Here is a 20,107-nt window from a genome sequence, read left to right as displayed (position 1 = left end):
ATTTATGAAACATCAATCAGACTTCCCGTAAGAGTGGAAAATGGATCAATGACAGCTTGAGGACGGGTGAAAAACAGATGGGTGGATGGATTAGGAACAATTTGTAAGATGTGGTGGATGCATTAAGGAACTGGTCCTTTGAGAAGTAATGATTGTCTTCTAAAAAGTCGAAATTTGAAATGGTTTCCAAGCCCTTGGAAGGATAAATAAACAAATAGACATAGTGCCTTAGTCTTTAGGTCGATTCTCCTGGTTAAGTAGAAGTGATGGAAATACTCTATGCACATACAGTATAAAGACAAATACAGGTTCAGCTCACCTCACACACCTTAACAGATGGAAAGCGTCCCAAAAATGACGTGTCTGCCAAGGTAATGTCCTATGCCGCATGCTACTTGAAAGCATCTATAAGGAGAGGGCAGACAGAATGGCTCATCACACACACATGCATACACAATAGCCTGCCCTTCCCAGAGAGCAAATTGAGTAGAGTGTGTTTACTGAAGCTTGCTGATGCTCTGATGTGATTGCTGTCCCGTCTGCTGTCTGCATACTTTTATTGATCCGTCCTTTCTTTCCCTCGCTTTTTCTCAGTCCTTCAATACACGCCTTCACTTTTTCAAAACTCACCTTCACTTTTTCAAAGGTGATGCTGAAGTTATTATTTTGTCATTGTCAGGCAGAATTAAGTTGGCAAAGCCCGTAATTTGAAGTCACATGATGTATTATTAATCAGTTGTTTTAGGGTGTGGCTCTTTCCACTGCACAATAGATCTGATGTTTTAGTCTGCAGAACATATCCTCTGCATCCAGATCACATTATGGCAGTGTGTGGGAAAAGATATGTTTTGAAAATTCAATAATTTAAAATCTTGATACTTGATACATTGAAAATTGAGATTCCTTACAGCTTTAATATGGCAAATACCAATGCCATTTTAAAGCTGTAATTTTATGCCAATTAATCTCTATGATATATACTATTGTTCAAAAGTTTGGGTCCAGTAAGATTTTTTACAATTGTTGCCCAAAAAAACAAAACAAAAATAAAAAATAAAATAAAATAAAAGCTGTTCTTTTGAACCTCATACTCATCAAAGAAACCTGAAGATAAAATTGACGGTTTTCCTAAAAATGTTAAGTAGAACAACTGGTTTCAACATTGATAATAATAGCAGCAAATCAGAATATTGGAATGATTTCTGAAGGATTATGTGACACTGAGGAATGATGCTGAAATTATATTTTAAAATAGAAAACTGTTATTTTAATTTGTAATAATATTTCACAATATTACTAGTTTTACTATATTTTGATCAAATAAATGCAGCTTCTGTGAGCATACAAGATTTATTTCAAAAATATTGATTTTGAGAAATACATCCCTGAAATTTAAAAAATGTGGTGCTGTTGTGCGAAAAAGCCATATAAATCAAATGCTTATTAAACTTATAAACATGCAATTTTCAATCCAATGAGAAATGTGGTGTTCATGGATTCTTCCTGAACTGACATGTGGTCATTAAGACATCAGTGACATTTGTCCAGACTTTTGGCTCTCTGCATAAATTCCTGTCCATTTTGAAGTGTACTCTGTCCAAGAACCACCTGATTCAAAAGAAAGTGACTAAGCTAAACCCAGACCAACAAAGGGAGTGCGATAGAAGCCCTAACTGGAAACTAGCAACTTCAAATCAAATTAGAGTGCATTCAGTTTCATATCTTCCAGTCGCATTCATTTTCACCGCACGTGTCCTTCCTTTCCTCCAGAGTACATGCAGAATCAAATGAGCTGGGCTAAGAATAAGAAGCTTCTGGATTCAGAGTCACCAGGTTTACTGCTATTTGATTTCTCTAAATGTGTTTTCTTTTTTGCAGGCACTCTAAGTTAATTTAAGATGATTCAGACACTAAATCAGTGAGTGAATGGTTTATCATGTACTGTATGCTTTTGGTATAGATGACAATCATAGTCTATTATAGAGTAGTATGATAGGATGTAGTAGGAAACAGCAATGACTTGTACATATGGGTACAGTCATTTTAGACAATTCTATTTTTAAATACATTAATTATGTTTCCATCTTTGTTGCCACAGTTTTGGAAGTGCATTATGCTGTTCTAAAGAAGGGGGTGCACCAATACTTTTGTCCATATAGTGTATGTACAAGTCATTGGTGTTTGGTGATGAGTTTTAGGCTCAAGGTCTGCATTTAAAGTCACACCAGAGGTGTTCAGCAGGGATTAGGACATGGCTTTCTGCAGACCAGTCAAGTTCTTCCACACTGACTCAATTAATCATTTCTTTTTGAACCTTGCCTTGTACACATATGTATTGTCATGTTAGAATAGAAAAGGGTTCTGTCCAAACTGTTGCTATAAAATTAGAAGCACACAATTCCCTAGAATATTATTATATGCTTAAACATTAAGATTTGCACTCATTGAAATTACTAAAGTCGTCAAACCTGTTCATTAGAAGGGGGTGTTCCAATACTTTTGTCCATATAGCGGACAAAAGTATAGCGTATATATATATATATATATATATATCATTTTTGGGTCCCACTTTATATTAGGTGGCCTTAACTACGATGTACTTACATTTAAGTTAATTATTTGGTACAATGCACTTATTGTGTACATATATGTTTTTACATTGTACTTATATTTTTAAAATACCTATATGTAATTACATCTGTAATTAATTTCTGTAATTACATTTATAATTACACTGTTGACCCATCACTTACACCTAAACCCACCCTTAAACCGACCCATACCACCAAACCTGTCCCTAGCCTTACCTGTATCCCACCTCAATAGCAGCAGAAGTGTTTTGCAATACAGTATGAACACAATAAGTACATAGTGCTTATTTTTTTAATGTAAGTACATAGTAGTTAAGGCCACCTAATATAAAGTGTGACCCATTTTTGTATTGCCACAAAAGATGACAAATTGTTAGTGGTAGGTCATTTTAGGGCAGCGTACTCGAAGAGCGTTGTGTTGTTTTGAGCAAAGTTAATTCTATGAGGGTGTTGTTCTCTGGAGTGCATTTGCATTTGTCTTTCTCGCTGTCTTCTTTCTGTCATGACACTTCTTCCTTCATTTCTCGCCTTTTATGCGACTTTCTCTCGCTCTTCCTCAGCGACTGCCCTCTTTCTCTCTGTGCATCTGTCAGTGTTTGTGATTGGGTGTGGTCTCTACTGATGTGAACTGAGTCTGTGATTATTGATCTGTTTATTTCTACAGTGACATTTTAAAGCAGAGAGCGGTTTCCGCCCATTGTCTTGATGTAATGTACTGTGAAGCAAATTCCTTAATAGTGAGAATTTTCAGCCCTGTGTCTGGAAAAAGTGGAGCTGTTTCACTGCATGACATTTACACTTTTGAACGAGAGAAGGAAAGAAAGAACGGGGTTGCCTTCATGTTTACGAGGGGCTGTAGTTAATAGGGTGACAAATGGGAGCTATTCTAGGTGCAAATGCAATGGGGACCCACAACAAATCTAGTAGGATGTTGATATAGCATCTAAGAAATGTATTATCAACTTAATTGACAAGATATACAGAGAATCGTTCTGAGAGAAATATTACATTTAGCACATCTTATTGTGATAGGATTACTAGAAATAATTTCCTGTCAACTACTAGACTACTAATAGGAATCTTGACGGATAGCATTATACATAAAGGAGTTGCTGTCTCTGGCCAAAATTAGACTTTTTTAGAGGCTGCACTTTTTTTCTTTTTAGAGGCTGCATAATTTGTTTGCTACAGTTTCAGACATTGGGATTGTGCCTATATGATGCCAAATATGCTGTCTAGGCAGGTCACTCACTACAGGTTGAGACTGTGCCAGGTGTTTGTAAATGGCTATCTGTGTGTGTGTGTCAGTCTTTATTGAGTCTTTAAAACTAGTATTTGTTTACACCAATGCTTTTAAATAGGAATGCAAGACATATTTGTGACTGTTTTTGTAATCATTTTACAAAAATGTTTTGCAGATAATATTAAGGTTTATACTATTTCTTTGTGCTAGTTTTCAAATATACTAAGCAGTCATCTGTTCAAAAATTTGGGATCTGTTATATTTTTGATAAAAATAAGAAGTCTTTTGAAAGTAGTCTCTTGTGCTCACCAAGGCTATATTTATTTGTCCAAATAATGTAAAAATAGTAATATTGTGAAATATTACTACAATTTATAATAATTTTCTATTTTAATATATTTTAAAATGTAATTTATTGTTGTGATGACAAAGCATTTACAGTAAAATGTTTTTACATTTAAATTTTAATCTGTCCTTGCAGATTACTTTTTTATTAACAGTCCTAATTTTGATGTTTTAACGCTTTGATTTCATCTTCGGTGTGTTCTGTTTTGGAGTTTTAGTTTAAATACCTTTTTTTCTTTAAAATATCAGATATCAGACATTATGTTAGTTATTGGCCATAATAACTAATGGCTATTGTATTGGCCAAATATTTCAATATTGCTGCATTCCTGCCTCTAAATTGGGTGCATTAGAGTGATGGATCTGTGCAGAGAAACGGGATTGAGGGTTGACTGTGAGTGAGCTTTTATGAAAGATCGATGTGTTGACTAATGGCTTAATAACAAACACTGTAAGAGCTTCAAAACTGAATAGGTTTTAGATGATGTAAGTCAAAAAGTGCAGACTCGGCTATGACCATACACACACTGACTAATACATCAACACACTATACGCACATAAACGCTTATTTTCGAAATTTCAATTGTCATCATTCACTTTTAGTGGAGATGTTTCCATGTTACAGATGTTACAGTTTTGATATATTATCCCTGTCGTAAATATACTGCACACACTTAAAACAAAGATTCTAGTTGGCATTGATGATTCCATGAAGACCCTTTAACATCCATGGAAGCTTTCCACTTCAAAAGTTGCGGTGGAAAAAAGGTTAAAAAAAAAGTTATTGCTTCTTTGGGGAACCAAAAATGGTACTTCTATGGCATTGCAAAAACTTCTTTTAGAACCTTTGTTTTTAAGTCACCTTGAATAAAAATCATCTGTGAAATTACTACTTAGTATATGTACAAATAAAAAAGCTCTCATTGTTTTTAATGCAGGCCCCTGACGCAGCACAATTTGCCATTCACAGCAGCTGTGATGAGCGAAACATAAGCATCCTGAGTAATGATGTTCAGTAAGTGTAGAGATGACGATAACTTGTATTCCCCTGGGAGCATTGCTCTCTCCACACAGATATCTGAGACCTGGCGCCTCTGCATGCACTGCTCATGTTTATCACTGTATTGATCCTGTCCTCTGCTTGTCCATTTATCAGCATGACAAGACCTTTTCAAGCTCAAATGAACCATATGTCAAACATATCTCTTACGGTGTGGTGTTTTTAACATATTTATAGCAGTCTTACAGCCTGATCTTTATCTGTTACATCATAAAGTCATACTTAGGAGGTTGCAAATACAACCACATGGCAAAAGCAACATACCGGTGACCAATCACAGTTCCCTAGCATTGTGGCAAAAACATTGCTTTTAGATTCTGTATGTAGAGTATTCAAAACTGAAATAGCTTATTGTAATCTGGTTGACTGGGTCTGACCGCCTGGTTGAAGGAACTTGATTGATGGTCCATCTTTGCCCTGCTTTCTGTGTAAGTCTGTCTCTTTTCTAGTTACACAGCTCTTGCTCTACTCTGGAGACTATCAGTTGTCATAAAGGATCAATGTTTTATAGATTTTTTTTTTTTCTTTCTGCATCTGAACAGATTCTGCTGCTGTTCAGTCTGTTGCATCAATAAATAACATGAGATGCAGTGCTTGTTAAGGATGAGAATGCCTTACTGTAATCTAGTACCATCTTTAGTAAAAAAAAAAAAAAAAAAAGTTTTGATTCATATTAATTCATAAGTGTGGTGGAATGGCACTTTACATGAATAGAGTTGGAAATAGGGCTTGCATTTCAGATTTGTTATTTTTTCATTTCAGTTTAAAACCTGTTAAAAAAATACTAATATTTATAAATCAAATCAGAGTAGTGTAGATTAATTTGTTGACTACTATGAATTCAATTAAGGGGGGACAGAAATATGTATAAAAAATTTAACAATGATAAAAAAAATAAATAAATAAAAAGTGCATGATTTGTGTGATATTTTCTGAAAATAATAAAAGTATGACAGTATGAGTTTTAAAAATATGACAACCCTGTTTAGGAAAAAACCCTGGTTTTTGTTTGTTTGTTTGTTTTTTATAACTAAAACAGTTGTACATTTAGCATATAAATGTGCAAAATATTGTTCATTGTAACATATACGGTAACACTTTAGTATAGGGACCCATTCTCACTATTAATGGTTGCTTATTAGCATGCCTATTATTAACATATTGGTTATAAAGCACATATTATGCATGACCAATCCTAAATGTAACTACCTTTATGACTATTAATAAACAGCAAATTAAAAGTTTATTCAGACAAAAGTTGTAATTAATAGTTTGTTAATAGCGATAATTGAACCTTAAAATAAAGTGTGACCACATATTTTATAGTCCATCCTATATAAACCATAATTTCACTGTTCTAACCATGATAGTGGCATTCACCTGTTCCTACTATGATATTACAACACCATATCTATGGTTAATATATAAACAAACTACAGTACTTTTCAGGTGCCTTAGTGTTCAGTTCTTGTCTTATAGGTGTTTTACCTAAAGGACTCACACAGAGGTGTATGGATCTGGTATAGTGTGTGGTTTAACCACCAGGTGTCAGTGTGCTGAGGTCTAAATTACTGAGGTGTAGTTACTTTTGCAAGCCAAAAGGTGGTGTAGAAGTATTTTGACGGAGAAAACGCATGTTGTGTTGCAGTATGGTGTGATAATGTGTGTACTGGTATTCCCTCCATTAAGGGGACCAAATGTCCCCACAGGTATAGTACTACAAGTAAATTTTGACCTTGTGAAAGAACAGCATTTATTTGAAATAGAAATCTTATGTAATCCTTCCCTTTTTTTTATTACAACAAAACTGCTTAAGTGAGATCATACTAAGAAATAGTTCCCTCTCTCCATAGCATCTGCAGTAGTTTAGCAAACACCTTCAAATTCAGGGGGATTTATAGTATAGTCTCACTGGAGCAACCTGCAAGATTATGTGCCTTTTTGAACAAGCATTGACCCAGCAATTCTGATTATCAGCCCTGGGCATTTACCACTATGCCACCCCACCCCACCAGGTCGGGTCTTTGACTACAGTAGATGTGTGTTGGAGTGTACCATTCCCCTCCAGGTTGATTTGTGTATGTGGCTTACAGTTTCCCCAGTGTATTTATTCCCAGTGTTCCTGACAGCCTCCAATGTGGTCTTCCCCAAACTCCTCCCCAGCTCAGAGCAGCACGCTATGTGCCTCAGGTGTCTCTGTAGACTTGCTGTTTGTCACACAGTTTTTATTAACAGTTTCATGTTTTTTTCTCTGAAACAAACACTTTTTAATTGTGTCTCTACTCTTACACACATTTGTAAAACACACACACACACTCAGTCCTATGGCTGGAATATACTGTAGCTGGATGCCTCTACATCTGGACAGACAGGTCCTTCCTCTCTTCCTCTCTCTCTCTCTCTCTCTCTCTCTCTCTCTCTCTTGTCCCTAGTTCACACATGGCGATATATATTCAGATTCAGCAAGTGAGGCTTTTCTCTCTTCAGCCAACCAATAGACTGGAGTAACTCTCTGTAGGGGAAAAAAGAAACAACAAACTGCACTGAGGAGGGAATTCACAGCGGATCAGAGTAGTTTAGTCTAAAGAGTTACTCAGAGTGAATTGTGGGAGGATACTGGCATGGTGTGTCCATTATCACCTTATTCAAAGGAACCATTGGGAAAAGCAGAACAAGGACTCCAACATTTGCTTTACATTAGTATGATAAATGATATGGGACTATTCCACATCTGAAGCGACAGAGGAGAACCTGTGTACGGTTTCTGTGGCGGCTGTGGTTTGTCATCATGGCACACGCAGCAGCACACCTGAAAAAGGCACGGGAACTGGAACAACCTCCTGAGATAAAGGCTCTCGCCAAAGCCAGAGAGAGACGCAAGAGACACAGAGAGAGAGCAGAGCGCAAACGCAAGGTATACTAACACCTAAAAACTCAAATTCATATGTGCCAGCTCGGATGCGGCTGACCTATCACATGTGTCTGTTTAAAAAAATCTGCGATCAATTAATGTCAATATCTTTACGTTTATCATTGCAAAGTCAAAAAAGTGTAATCGCAGACATCCCTAATACTATTTAAAATAGTTTATTTCATAATATCCAAATGTAGCATCTAGTAATCCAGTGGTTGTTCTTCATATTTTAATCTGTGTTTATTCTATGTGAATTGTTCGGTTTTTGTGCTTTCAGTGTTAGCAGAAGTAAAGTAAATGTGATGAGAGTTAATCTCAGTAGCATTCACATGCACAGAGGGTTAATGGAGGTCGGAGGGTATTATGATGTCATACAAATATTTTATATATACAAATATAATTCAGCAGCCCGTCAAACAACATATACATGACTTTTAATGCAAAATATGATTTTATTTTACTTTTGTTTTATTTAACTCACCTTTATGATTTCTTTATTATTAATAATATTTTTTAATTCTCAGTTGTGTACAGAAAGCTATCACGACTGTTACCTGCAGTATATAATAATTAAAGCAAATTTTTATGGTCGCATTTTAGTATTTTTGCGCTGCAGATGAGCTCCGGGGATAAATCCTGTAGTCAGCTGTTCCGCACCTGTTTCAGAGCACAGATACTGGAAGAGGCTTAGGAAATAGGATCATCCTGTATGCAGATTTGTCTCTAGAGTGCAAAATCTCATTGGCTACATATGAGATGACATAACCTTTTGATATAACTCATGAATGCTTTAGTTTTGTTCTTGCAATCTGCCAAGGACATCCAAGTTTTGAAAATGGTTCACTGTATCAAAGATTCGATTTTTTTAATGGCTGATTTATTCATTTTATTTTATTCAGTTAAAATGTATTAATGTATAGTGAGAAACAACTAAGAAGTAATGATTTTTACCACCTTGTTCAATCTTGTTCAGAAAAATGAACAAATCTTTTTATTAATTTTAACAGATTTAAAGGGATAGTTCACTCAAAAATGAAAATTCTGTCATTAATTACTCACCCTCATGTCGTTCCAAACTTGTAAGACCTTTGTTCATCTTCGGAACACAAATTAAGATATTTTTTGATGAATTCAGAGAGCTCTCTGACCCATCCTATCACAATCAAGGTCCAGGAACGTAGCAAGGACATAATCTTAAAATATTCCATTAACATCAGTGGTTCAACCGTAATTTTACGAAGCTACGAGAATACTTTTTGTGCACAAAGAAAACAAAAATAACGACTTTATTCAACAATTCGTGTCCTCCGCGTCACCCTGCCGCCATGTTGGAGAGTATTCACTTGTGTTCTGAAGATGAACGAAGGTCTTACGGGTTTGGAACGACACGAGGGTGAGTAATTAATGACAGAATTTTTATTGTTGGGTGAACTATCCTTTTAAAAAGTTATATTTTCAATAGCAAAATTCCCTTTACACATTCACATAAAATCTTTGATCATATTCAAATCAGGAAATAATTATAATGGAGCCAAGGTAAATTGTGAGAAGCACAAATGACTACTTCACCTCCAGAATCTTGTTTATTAGTAAAGTCAAAGACACAATGAACGAATCATTCATGAAAGATCCATCCCCTCTAAAGAGAGGTTGGAAAGGGTTGCAACAGTGATGATGGGAGTAAAAGTGTTTGTCTTGTCAGCACAGATGTGTCATAAAACAGACTTAACGTGGTAAGCTGTTTGACCTGGATGGCCTGCTGCAGCCTATAACTTCTGTTTCTGTTTATTTCACTTTTAAAGCACACATTAATACAAACTGTTTGTTGCACAAGGTGCTGTACAAACAAAGTCAAACAAATAAAACCAAGAAAATATACAAAAAATTAATTCAAAATAAACACTAAAAAAATTAAATGACACCCCTCATTACCCAGTGGAATCAAAAGCCTGAGATAATAAATGAATTTTTAACCGAGTTTTAAATATAGTTGGAGCTGCTCTAACATACAGGGGTAATGAATTCCACAGTCTAGGTGCAATTACCGAAAAGGCCCGATCACTTCTAAGTTTTAATCTAGACTGGCTTGACTGGCAGTGTCATCATTGCAGTGTTTTTAAATGCATATGAAGCTAGAAGTCTGAGCAGGCTATTATAATTGAGATACATAAGAAGCTGAGAATATTTACATAGAATTAGAATTTGCATGTGGAAATTTTTCATGTATAACATAATTTACATGTAAATAGTACAATATACAATTTTATAGTGTTTTTTTTAATAATTAGTTCCTCAAAAAATATTACTATTATTTTTAAATGGGAAAGCCTAGTTTATTTTTTTAGAAATACATTACATTTTTGGGACAAAATTGCTTTATATAGCAAGGATGCTTTTAAAAATGTTTAAAATTTTGCATTTATTTCTGTTTCTAACAAAAACAGTTCACTGTATCAGTGTTAATCAGCATATGTGACCCTGGACCACAAAACCAGTCTTAAGTCGCTGGGGTATATTTGTAGCAATAGCCAAAAATACATTGTATGGGTCAAAAATGATAGATTTTTCTTTTATGCCAAAAATCATTAGGATATTAAGTAAAGATCATATTCTACTGTAAATATATCAAAACGTCGTTTTTGATTAGTAATACGCATTGCTAAGAATTCATTTGGACAACTTTAAAGGCGATTTTCTCAATATTTAAATTTTTTGCACCCTCAGATTCCAGATTTTCAAATAGTTGTATCTCGGCCAAATATTGTCAGATCCTAACAAACCATACATCAATGGAAAGCTTATTTATTTAGCTTTCAGATTATGTATAGATCCCAATTTCGAAAAATTGACACTTAAGACTGGTTTTGTGGTCCAGGGTCACATATTAGAATGATTTCTGAAGGGTCATGTGACTGAAGTAATGTCTGCTGAAAATGCATATTTGCAGTAAACAGATTACATTTTAAAATGTATTAAAGTAGAAAACAGTTCATTTAAACTATAATAGTATATTCACATTTTAGTGTATTTCTCATTAGATAAATGCAGCCTGGGTAAGCATGAGAGAATATTTTTTTTAAACTTTCCTGAGAATTGCACATTTTTGTGTATTAGTATACCACAGTGAAATAAATTTGGAAATATAAATAGAGATGTCTCGAGCTACTTTACATTGTCAGCTGTACATAGAGTTCACTATGCTTTGTTTTTAAAGGCTAATTAGGATGTGTTCCTTATCATTATTGCCCCATTAACTGTAGTAAAACCCATAGTAGGATGGTTAACAGGGGGCATGGCATTGATCAGGGCAGTCAATAGCAGGTCATTATGTCTGTAGTGGAAGTCAACCAAATGCTGAATCATAGTCTGGTCAATGCGGACTGCCTCGGGACCAGAGATGACCCACAGACACTGATGCCTTGATGCCATTTAGTCTGATTCTGTAGGCATTGCTATAGCTGTTTAATCTCGGTTACACTCCACATGGATGATGAATTGGATTCAAGTGGTGTTAAACCATTTTGGAAGAGCTTTTACATGAGGATAAGAAAGTCTTTTAAATGATGTTCCACGATTTTAAAGATTTTAAAGACAACCAAAGGTTTTTGTAAATAACACCTTCTTCCTCAGTTGTCCCGGTGGATGCACATTCCTGGTCGTCAGGAGGAAAAGGACAGGTTTCCCAGCTGGCTCTTCCCCAGTAGGATTGCCCCTTGCTGGGCCTTGCTCTGTCACATTGCTGCTTGGGCCTGGAGGGGTTAAAAATAACCCAGCCCTGGATCCTGGACGGGGCGGATATTTGGCCTGATATAGCAATGGGAGACACATTTACGGCCGCAGTTGTCAGTCACGAAGGCAGGCGGGAAGAGAGACAAGACCGGAACAGAAGAGGAGACAAGAGCCAAGGTGTCTGTGCCAATACGGGACGCAGATTCTCACAGAAGACACGGGGCAGGGATCAGAGAGAGCACATAAGAGATGATGTTCGGGACCTGAGGAGAAACATAGAGATAAAAGTTTGGGGGATTTCACATTAGCTGGATAGATGCTCTGAAGCTGCTAATTGAATGGGCTCCTGGGTACCTGAAGACTGAGGATAATGCAAGCCCATAAAGCTAAGTGCATATGAGCAAGAATCAATCTCCCGGGAAGCGATTTGATGTTCAGTGGTTGGTTATCACTGGAAGAGGCACAGTGAGTGCGGAAACTTGGTTGATGTAAAGTGTAGTGCAGTTTTTTTGCTAAGCTTTGGGTCACTCTTTACCATGGGCAATGCAGCAATGTGTAAGGCATGTGGTTCAGGTAAAGGCCTGCAGACCATTGGAAGTGATTCATCTCTGGACCGTTACTACAGTTCTGTGGCGGATAGCATGGTAAGACAATCTTAGTAATATCTAGGTTCAGTGGAGGATTGTTGAGGTGATTTTCCTGCTGTCCATTTGTGTTTGTTACGCTGGGGTCGTAATACAAAACATTTCTAACTTTCAATGTTCTCTCTATTTTTAAATTTTTTTATTTTTTTTAGTATGGTGATTGCAGTTAACATCTCATTAAGGATTTTCAACTTTTCAGATCTTGACTTAAAGGGACAGTTCACCCAAAAATGATAATTTTCATATCGTTTCTAACCTGTATGACTATTTTCTTCTGTGGAACTTGAGAAATGTACTCTTGGAAATAAAGGTTCTAAAAGGGTTTTCTTAGAGTGATACCAGAAGAAGAACCATTCTTAATTAAATGAACAGTTCTTATAAGAACCATTTATTTTTCTTTATGTTAATAATCTAAAGAACATTTTTTTTTTATAAAGAACCTTTACTGTAATGGAATGGTAAAGGTTCTTCATGGGAAAACTGTTGCTAATAAAGAACCTTTTTTTTTTTTTTTTTTGGTCATAAAATGAAAATCCATGGGCTCATGGTTATCAACACTCTTCAAAAGATCTTCTTTTGTGTTTCACAAAAAGTTATACAGGTTTTGAACAACTTGAGGATGGGTAAATGATGACAGAATGTTCATTTTTGGGTGAATTATCCCTTTAAGATGGAAAGCTTCCGATAGCCTTCTTAACTAGTTTAGCCAGCAAGACTTATTTGGTCAACTAGCATCACCAGAAAGACCATGTTAACTGACTAGCTTCACTAACTAAGATTTGCTGGCCAACAGCATGGCTATATGCTGGCCTGGCTGGTTTGACCAGCATCAAAACAGCACTAAGCTACAACACATGCTGGAAATTTAAGCTGATTAAAGCTGTTTGATATAATATGTTTTTTTTACAGTCAGCATTTCAAGACTTTGGTGTTTAATTCATTTTTATATTTTATTTTTTATCAAATATAGTATAGTATATGTCTTACCTCAGAAAGGTAACAATGATCACCACTAATGTAAAAGTATGTCTGTTTCCATTGGATAGGTCTTATTCAGATCCCACACACGTTAAGATGTGACCTCTCAACCTCAAAAGGAGCAGAGGTCATGTCTCAAACATTTCGGTCAATAGTCTGTGATGACCTGACACATTAATGCTTCACGCTCCACATGACCTGAGAGCTGTTGAACTGTTCATTAGCTTCTTAAATACCGCTGCCAGAACTTAGCACCAATGCTCTTGTCAGTTTTAATGTAACAAGATTAAAATAAATACCTTAATGCTTGCTTCCATTATTGAAAATGCTTGACTTTAGAGGTTTCTTGAAGTGTAAAGCTTTTAATATTTTCGTAACAATACTGTCTGTATGTTTTAAGAAATTGTGTGCAGCTTTTGAAAGGTAGTTGAAAGGTACTTGTACTCTCTATCTGCTCTGTAGTGTTCATTAATCAGATTTTGTGTTGGTATTGCACATGCAGGTTTTATTGTCACAGTTGTGACTCTTATGCCAAAGGCTTTAAAAGGGATTTCTCTGAAGTAGTATAATCAACACATGTTTGCCTGTTGATGCCAAATCTGAAATTTGATCTTGGCATTAATTTTCTTCCTCACATGGCAAGACTTTCAGTGCATAACCATGCACACATGCAGATCTCTCTCTCTCTCACACTCTCTCTGTATGTGTGTGTGTATGTTCAAATACATGGTTTTTACAATGTCATGGGTACCACAGCATAAACATGGTTTATGAGGACACTTCCTGTGTCCTCGTAAACCAAATGGCTTAAAAAAATATGCTAAATATTGTTTTTGAAATTAAAAAAAAATCCTGTAGTTTTCTATGAAGGTGCAGGGTTAGGAGTAGGGTTAGAGTTAGGGAATAGAAAAGACAGCTTGTGCAGTATAGAAACCATTATGCCTATTGAATGTCCCCATTAACCACATATACATGTGTTTTTGTGTGTGTGTGTGTGTGTGTGTGTGTGTGTGTGTCTTGTCAGCTGCCTTCATTCTGTTTTGCTGTCTATATTTAGCAGAGTCACATTCAAACACAATTCTGATAAAAGATACACCCACTGTAATCACAACCTTCACATACTCGCTGAGACTTAAGCACATACCATAATCTTTGAGAAAATGAGAAATATTTACACTACTTTTCAAAAATTTGGGGGCAGTAAGATGTTTTTTTAATGTTTATGAAAGAAGTCTCTTATGCTCAGCCAAGATGCATTTAAAAAAACAGTAATGCTGTGAAATATTACTACAAATTAAAATAACTGTTTTCTATTTTAATATATTTTAAAAAATCAATTTATTCCTGTGACAGCACAGATTAATTTTCAGAAAGAATTACTACTTTTCGGTGCCTGTCGGTCTTACTGACCCCAAACTTTTGAACAGTAGTGTATATTATCAGAAATGTCACAGATCTCACCCATTTGTTCTTGTTTAATATCTTAGAAATATGTCACATTATGGAAGTAAAATGAGTCGCATTGAATATTACTTTCAGTTTTTTTTACTAGTGTTGAGCTGATGTTTCCTAAATTTTTTCCTTTGTGTTGTATATACAGTCGGACAGTAACACCAGCTTCCTGAGGGCAGCCAGGGCAGGTAATATTGAAAAGGTGCTGGAGTTCCTCAAGAGCGGACAGGACATTTCCACATGCAACCAGGTACCTTTTTACATCAAACAGAATTTAGTGTTGTAAAAATCAAAGAAATAATTGCAATGTCCTCTCATTTATTTTCTTCTCATCCTAAATGTACTATTTTATACTTTTTTTTTTTTTACAATACAATTCAAATTAATTCACCAATTGGAGGTTTTGCACACCGTTACATCTCAAGCCATTTAGATTATGTATTTATATGAATTTAATCTAATCTGTTGCGATAAAATCTGTTGAGTAACGCTGAATATGAAGTCTATGGTTTTCCAGGAAGTGGGTATAGCCATAAACTTCTTTCCAGCTTAAGAGACATGTTCTGTCAACTCTGTGTTAGCTGCAAACTCTTTAGAAAGTCCTAGTAGATTGTGCTTTGTGAGTGGAGGATAATCCTGATTATTAGAAATGTGTATGCTTTTTTACTCTGCTTCCCTCAATTGGGCACAAATTGCATTGTTATGATGTATAGAGAGCCATACTGATTCCTGACAAATGCTACATTGCCAACATTATCAGCTAGTCCTCTGGCAAGCAGTTCTTTCTAGTACATCAAAGCCTTTTTACTCATGCGTGTCTCTGGCAGCTGTTCCCGCTCCCGACCTTCTGTACCTTCTGCCTAACTAAACCCTCCCACTGTCACAGCACTGCTGTGTTCAACCATTCCTTACAAATTACCCCTGGCATAACAATGCACTGATATCACAGAATATATTGAAGCTAATTGATCTTCAATTTTAAAATGTGTGATATCTTTTGAAATCAAACATAGTCAAATGCAAACATGCATGTAAAAAAAAAAAACATTTCCTATATAGTCATATATACGTATATACAAAAGATACAAAGCTGATGTACTTTTATGTATGTATAATATGTATCATTTAGTGGTAAATAATGTACAAAGATGTGCTTTTTAACTTTTGTACCTTAGGGTATTGCCCGAATTACAGCTTTATACCTTTTTTTTCTGAGAGCGTATGATTAAATTGTCCTTTTATTAATGTACAGGAGATACCACATGCAAAATACATTCAGAGAGGTTTGGCACAGGCACGACCTGCAAAATTTTCAACCAATCATCTTCACGGTTTTGGTTTTAGCAAGGTGTGCCATATAAATATTATGTAAATGTAGTACTAAAGGTTTTGGTTATCATACTGCCAAACAAATACTCTTGAGCCATGGAACCAACATGGGAAGAAAAATAGAAAAACATGTTTTAAGTGCTTTAATGTTACAGTAACATTCAGGCACATTTCACTAAGTCTGACTGCCATGTGTCCGAATGAAGTAGTATATATGCTGATACATGATATAAACAACCTTTTGTGAAATATTTCCCTTGAAAAGTGTCATTGTGCTCTTTTTTTTTATTTGTTTTTTTTACATTAAATGCAGCTGGGTGTGAAATAGCAAAAATGTTTTAATGTAAGTGACAGGTCTAGTCAAACTAGTAACAATAAAAATAGTTCTATATAATTATTCAAATTTTCAGTTGAAATGGACTGAATTGACATCAGAGACGACAAATGTCATAGGGTTGCTATGACCCCTTTATTATGTAATGGGCTGAATTTGCCTCTGCTGTGATGTATAATAGATTTGACCATGACATTATCCATTATGATGTCATCTGGAGTCGCCAGCAATGAGCACATCAGTACAACAATGGACAGGCATTCCATGCTGTTTTCTCTAAAACCCACTCTTCTAATCCTCACTGAGTGATATTGCAATATAATCTGCCCATGTTTCATCTGTTTCTTCTTTCCACTCTTTCACTGGAATCGCTCTCTCCGGATGTGAAAACTCCTCCAGCTTTCATTATCCAAATAAATGAGATTAGCGTTTCGTTAATTCTCTCTGCTTTTAATGACGAGTCTGACTGTTAGCCACACTGCGTTACACAAGAGCTGTCATGATTTACCCATCAAGCACGGAATGAGGTGCATTAGTAAATTAAGACAGGTGGTGATGTTTGAAAAAAAGAATGCTTATTTACAGCTTGAGAAAAAGTGATTAAACACTAAAATTCCATGTTTAAACATGCAAGCTTTATTTACTAATAAGTGGCTTTTTACATGATATAATGAAAATCCCATATTTCATAATGACTCAAATTCACAACGACCATTTTTCTGATCATCACATGACAATAGAAAAAGGCTGCTGCCAAACTTAGCCATAGTAAATTCAGTCATAACTGTTCTTTACAAATACAAGGAATAAAATAAAATAACATTTATATACTATATGTGACCCTGGACCACAAAACCAGTCTTAAGTCGCTGGGCTATATTTGTAGCAATAGCCAAAAATACATTGTATGGGTCAAAATTATAAATTTTTCTTTTATGCCAAAAATCATTAGGACATTAAGTAAAGATCATGTTCCATGAAGATATTTTGTAAATTTCTTACCGTAAATATATAAAAACTTACTTTTTGATTAGTTAAATGCCATCGCAAATAACTTAATTTGGACAACTTTAAAAGCGATTTTCTCAATATTTTGATTTTTGTGCACCCTCAGTTTCCAGATTTTCAAATAGTTTTATCTCGGGCAAATATTGTCCTATCATAACAAACCATACATCAATGGAAAGCTTATTTATCCAGCTTTCAGATGATGTATAAATCTCAATTTCGACAGTTGACAGTTAAGACTGGTTTTGTGGTCCAAGGTCACATACAGTATTATGTTCTAATATATAAAGTGTTCAGATGCAAAAGCTCCTATGTTTATGTTCAGTTATTTCACTTTAATGTGATTGAAAATAACCTATTCATCGCCATTAAAGTGAAATGACTAAACCTACACATAGGAACCTGATAAAAATGCTCGTTTTAGAAAACAATTTCAAATGGCACTTAGAGGCTTTTGCATCTGAACTCTTCATATTTCTCAACATGAAATTTCCGTAATTAATGTTTTTGTAACATAACAATTCTCCATGTTTATTAATGAACATATCAGAGATCTAGCACGGGAAACATTTTTATTAGCGTTATAAAATTACCCTGCCAAAAGTCTGTTTTTTATGCAACTTGTATATTGCTATTATTTATCATGAGCAAAATTTGTTGTTGTCTTGTTCTGTATCGTAGCTTAATATCAAATCTGTACTGATTGTATTAATCACAAAAACATATTAATCACGCCTCCCTCTGTGCATAGAATGGACTCAATGCGCTCCATCTAGCAGCCAAAGAGGGTCACGCGGAGCTGGTGGAGGAACTTGTGGAGAGGGGTGCGAGCGTGGACTCTTCAACCAAGGTTAAACACACATAAACACTGATAAATTGGAGGGAGGGGTATGTGATTCCCAAATGGCGAGAGAGAGAGAGTAAATCTGACGGAATGCCAGTCATCCAGCACTGTGTATGATGAGTACAGTTGGACTCTGGTGACTCCTGTCATCTGACACACAGGGCCAAACAGACACACCCACACAAACACATGACCAGCAATCACACTGACTGCAGGGAGTTCTATGAGGACAAAAGCTTTTGAAACTTTGTGTTTGGCAGAAATGTGATTTTTTTATTTTTTTTACATGCGTTTGTTTTATTATGGATTAGATTTGTAAAAGTCCATTTTTTGCCTAATAAGATTTCTGCAGATCAGGTCACATGTAGGTCACATGTAGGTCTCATGTAGTCCGAAGTCCTCATTTGCAAATAGCTGTTCTTGTTTTATGCACACACTGTAAGAAAAGTATGTGAAAATACAGCCCACATGGAATTTTCCATATTGTTTTCTTACAGCTTTTTATCCTTTTTTCCATTTCTTACAGTGTAAATGTCACTGAATTGAAAAATAAAAAAAGATAAAATGTTGCTTTTTGTGGGAGAAAACTATACTCTAATCCTAAATTTGTGATATTTTGTTTGATATTTATAAGGTAAAGCAAGACCGCAAGTTTTTTCTTCTTTGTTTTCAGTGTCATCCTTTTGAGCTTTTAATAATTCACACAAGTACCAGTGAATTTGTACACAACAAGTGCACAATCACAGTGAATGTAAGCATCTCCCTTTCCTTCTTTCCAGAAAGGGAACACAGCATTGCACATTGCTTGTCTGGCTGGGCAGAAAGACGTTGCGAAGTTGTTAGTGAAAAGAGGAGCGGATGTAAACTCGCAGTCACAGGTGAGAAAAGCCTGTAAAATTATAATAATATAAAATTTTTAAAATATATAATTGTATTTATTATGATTAAATATAATTCAATAAAATGTTATAATGTTAAGCTTTACGGCATCTGTTGTTACTACAGAATGGCTTCACTCCACTTTATATGGCTGCTCAAGAGAATCACCTGGATGTTGTGCGATATCTTCTGGAGAATGGTGGAAATCAGAGCATGGCCACAGAGGTTTGTGATTGCGTGTTTCCATTCATTGCAACATGACCATACAAGTACCTGTGTCTAAAAAGAGGAGAATCTTTACACATTTCCATAGACTGAGATTTTGATAACTTGCTTATTGTCTTTGACAACATTGTTCAAACATGCAAGGTAATGATTGCATAAAACTGGATAGAAGTAAATTCTCAAATCCTGAATGATTTTAAATGCTATTCATCCCTGCTAGAAATTCAGCCAATAGCATCATATGGTTAAGGTTTTACATGGTCACTTAGCTGTTTGTTTGTAGTGTTTTCTTAATCTCTGTCTATCTATGTCTGTGTTTGTAGGATGGCTTCACTCCTCTGGCCATTGCTCTGCAGCAGGGTCATAATCAGGTGGTCTCTCTGCTGCTGGAACATGACACAAAAGGTAAAGTCCGCCTGCCTGCGCTCCACATTGCTGCCCGCAAGGATGACACCAAGTCTGCTGCTTTGCTGCTTCAGAACGACCATAATGCTGATGTCCAGTCTAAGGTGAGAAAATAAATAGTGAGGAT

General features: G+C 35.6%; 1 protein-coding gene across 1 annotated transcript in view; it reads left to right on the top strand.

Moving 5' to 3' along the window:
* ank2a (ankyrin 2a, neuronal) overlaps window positions 1–20,107 on the top strand; it is a 76,955-nt gene that overhangs the window by 5,887 nt on the left and 50,961 nt on the right. The window contains 5 exon segments of the mRNA XM_058780378.1: window positions 15,105–15,206; window positions 18,379–18,477; window positions 19,251–19,349; window positions 19,477–19,575; window positions 19,899–20,084. Coding sequence (XP_058636361.1) covers window positions 15,105–15,206; window positions 18,379–18,477; window positions 19,251–19,349; window positions 19,477–19,575; window positions 19,899–20,084 — 585 coding nt within the window.

This window comes from Onychostoma macrolepis, chromosome 01 (genome assembly GCF_012432095.1).
Source record: "Onychostoma macrolepis isolate SWU-2019 chromosome 01, ASM1243209v1, whole genome shotgun sequence".
Classification (NCBI taxonomy): Eukaryota; Metazoa; Chordata; class Actinopteri; order Cypriniformes; family Cyprinidae; genus Onychostoma; species Onychostoma macrolepis.
The sequence above is the reverse complement of the archived record's forward strand: the minus strand, read 5'-3'. Positions and strand labels throughout refer to the sequence as shown.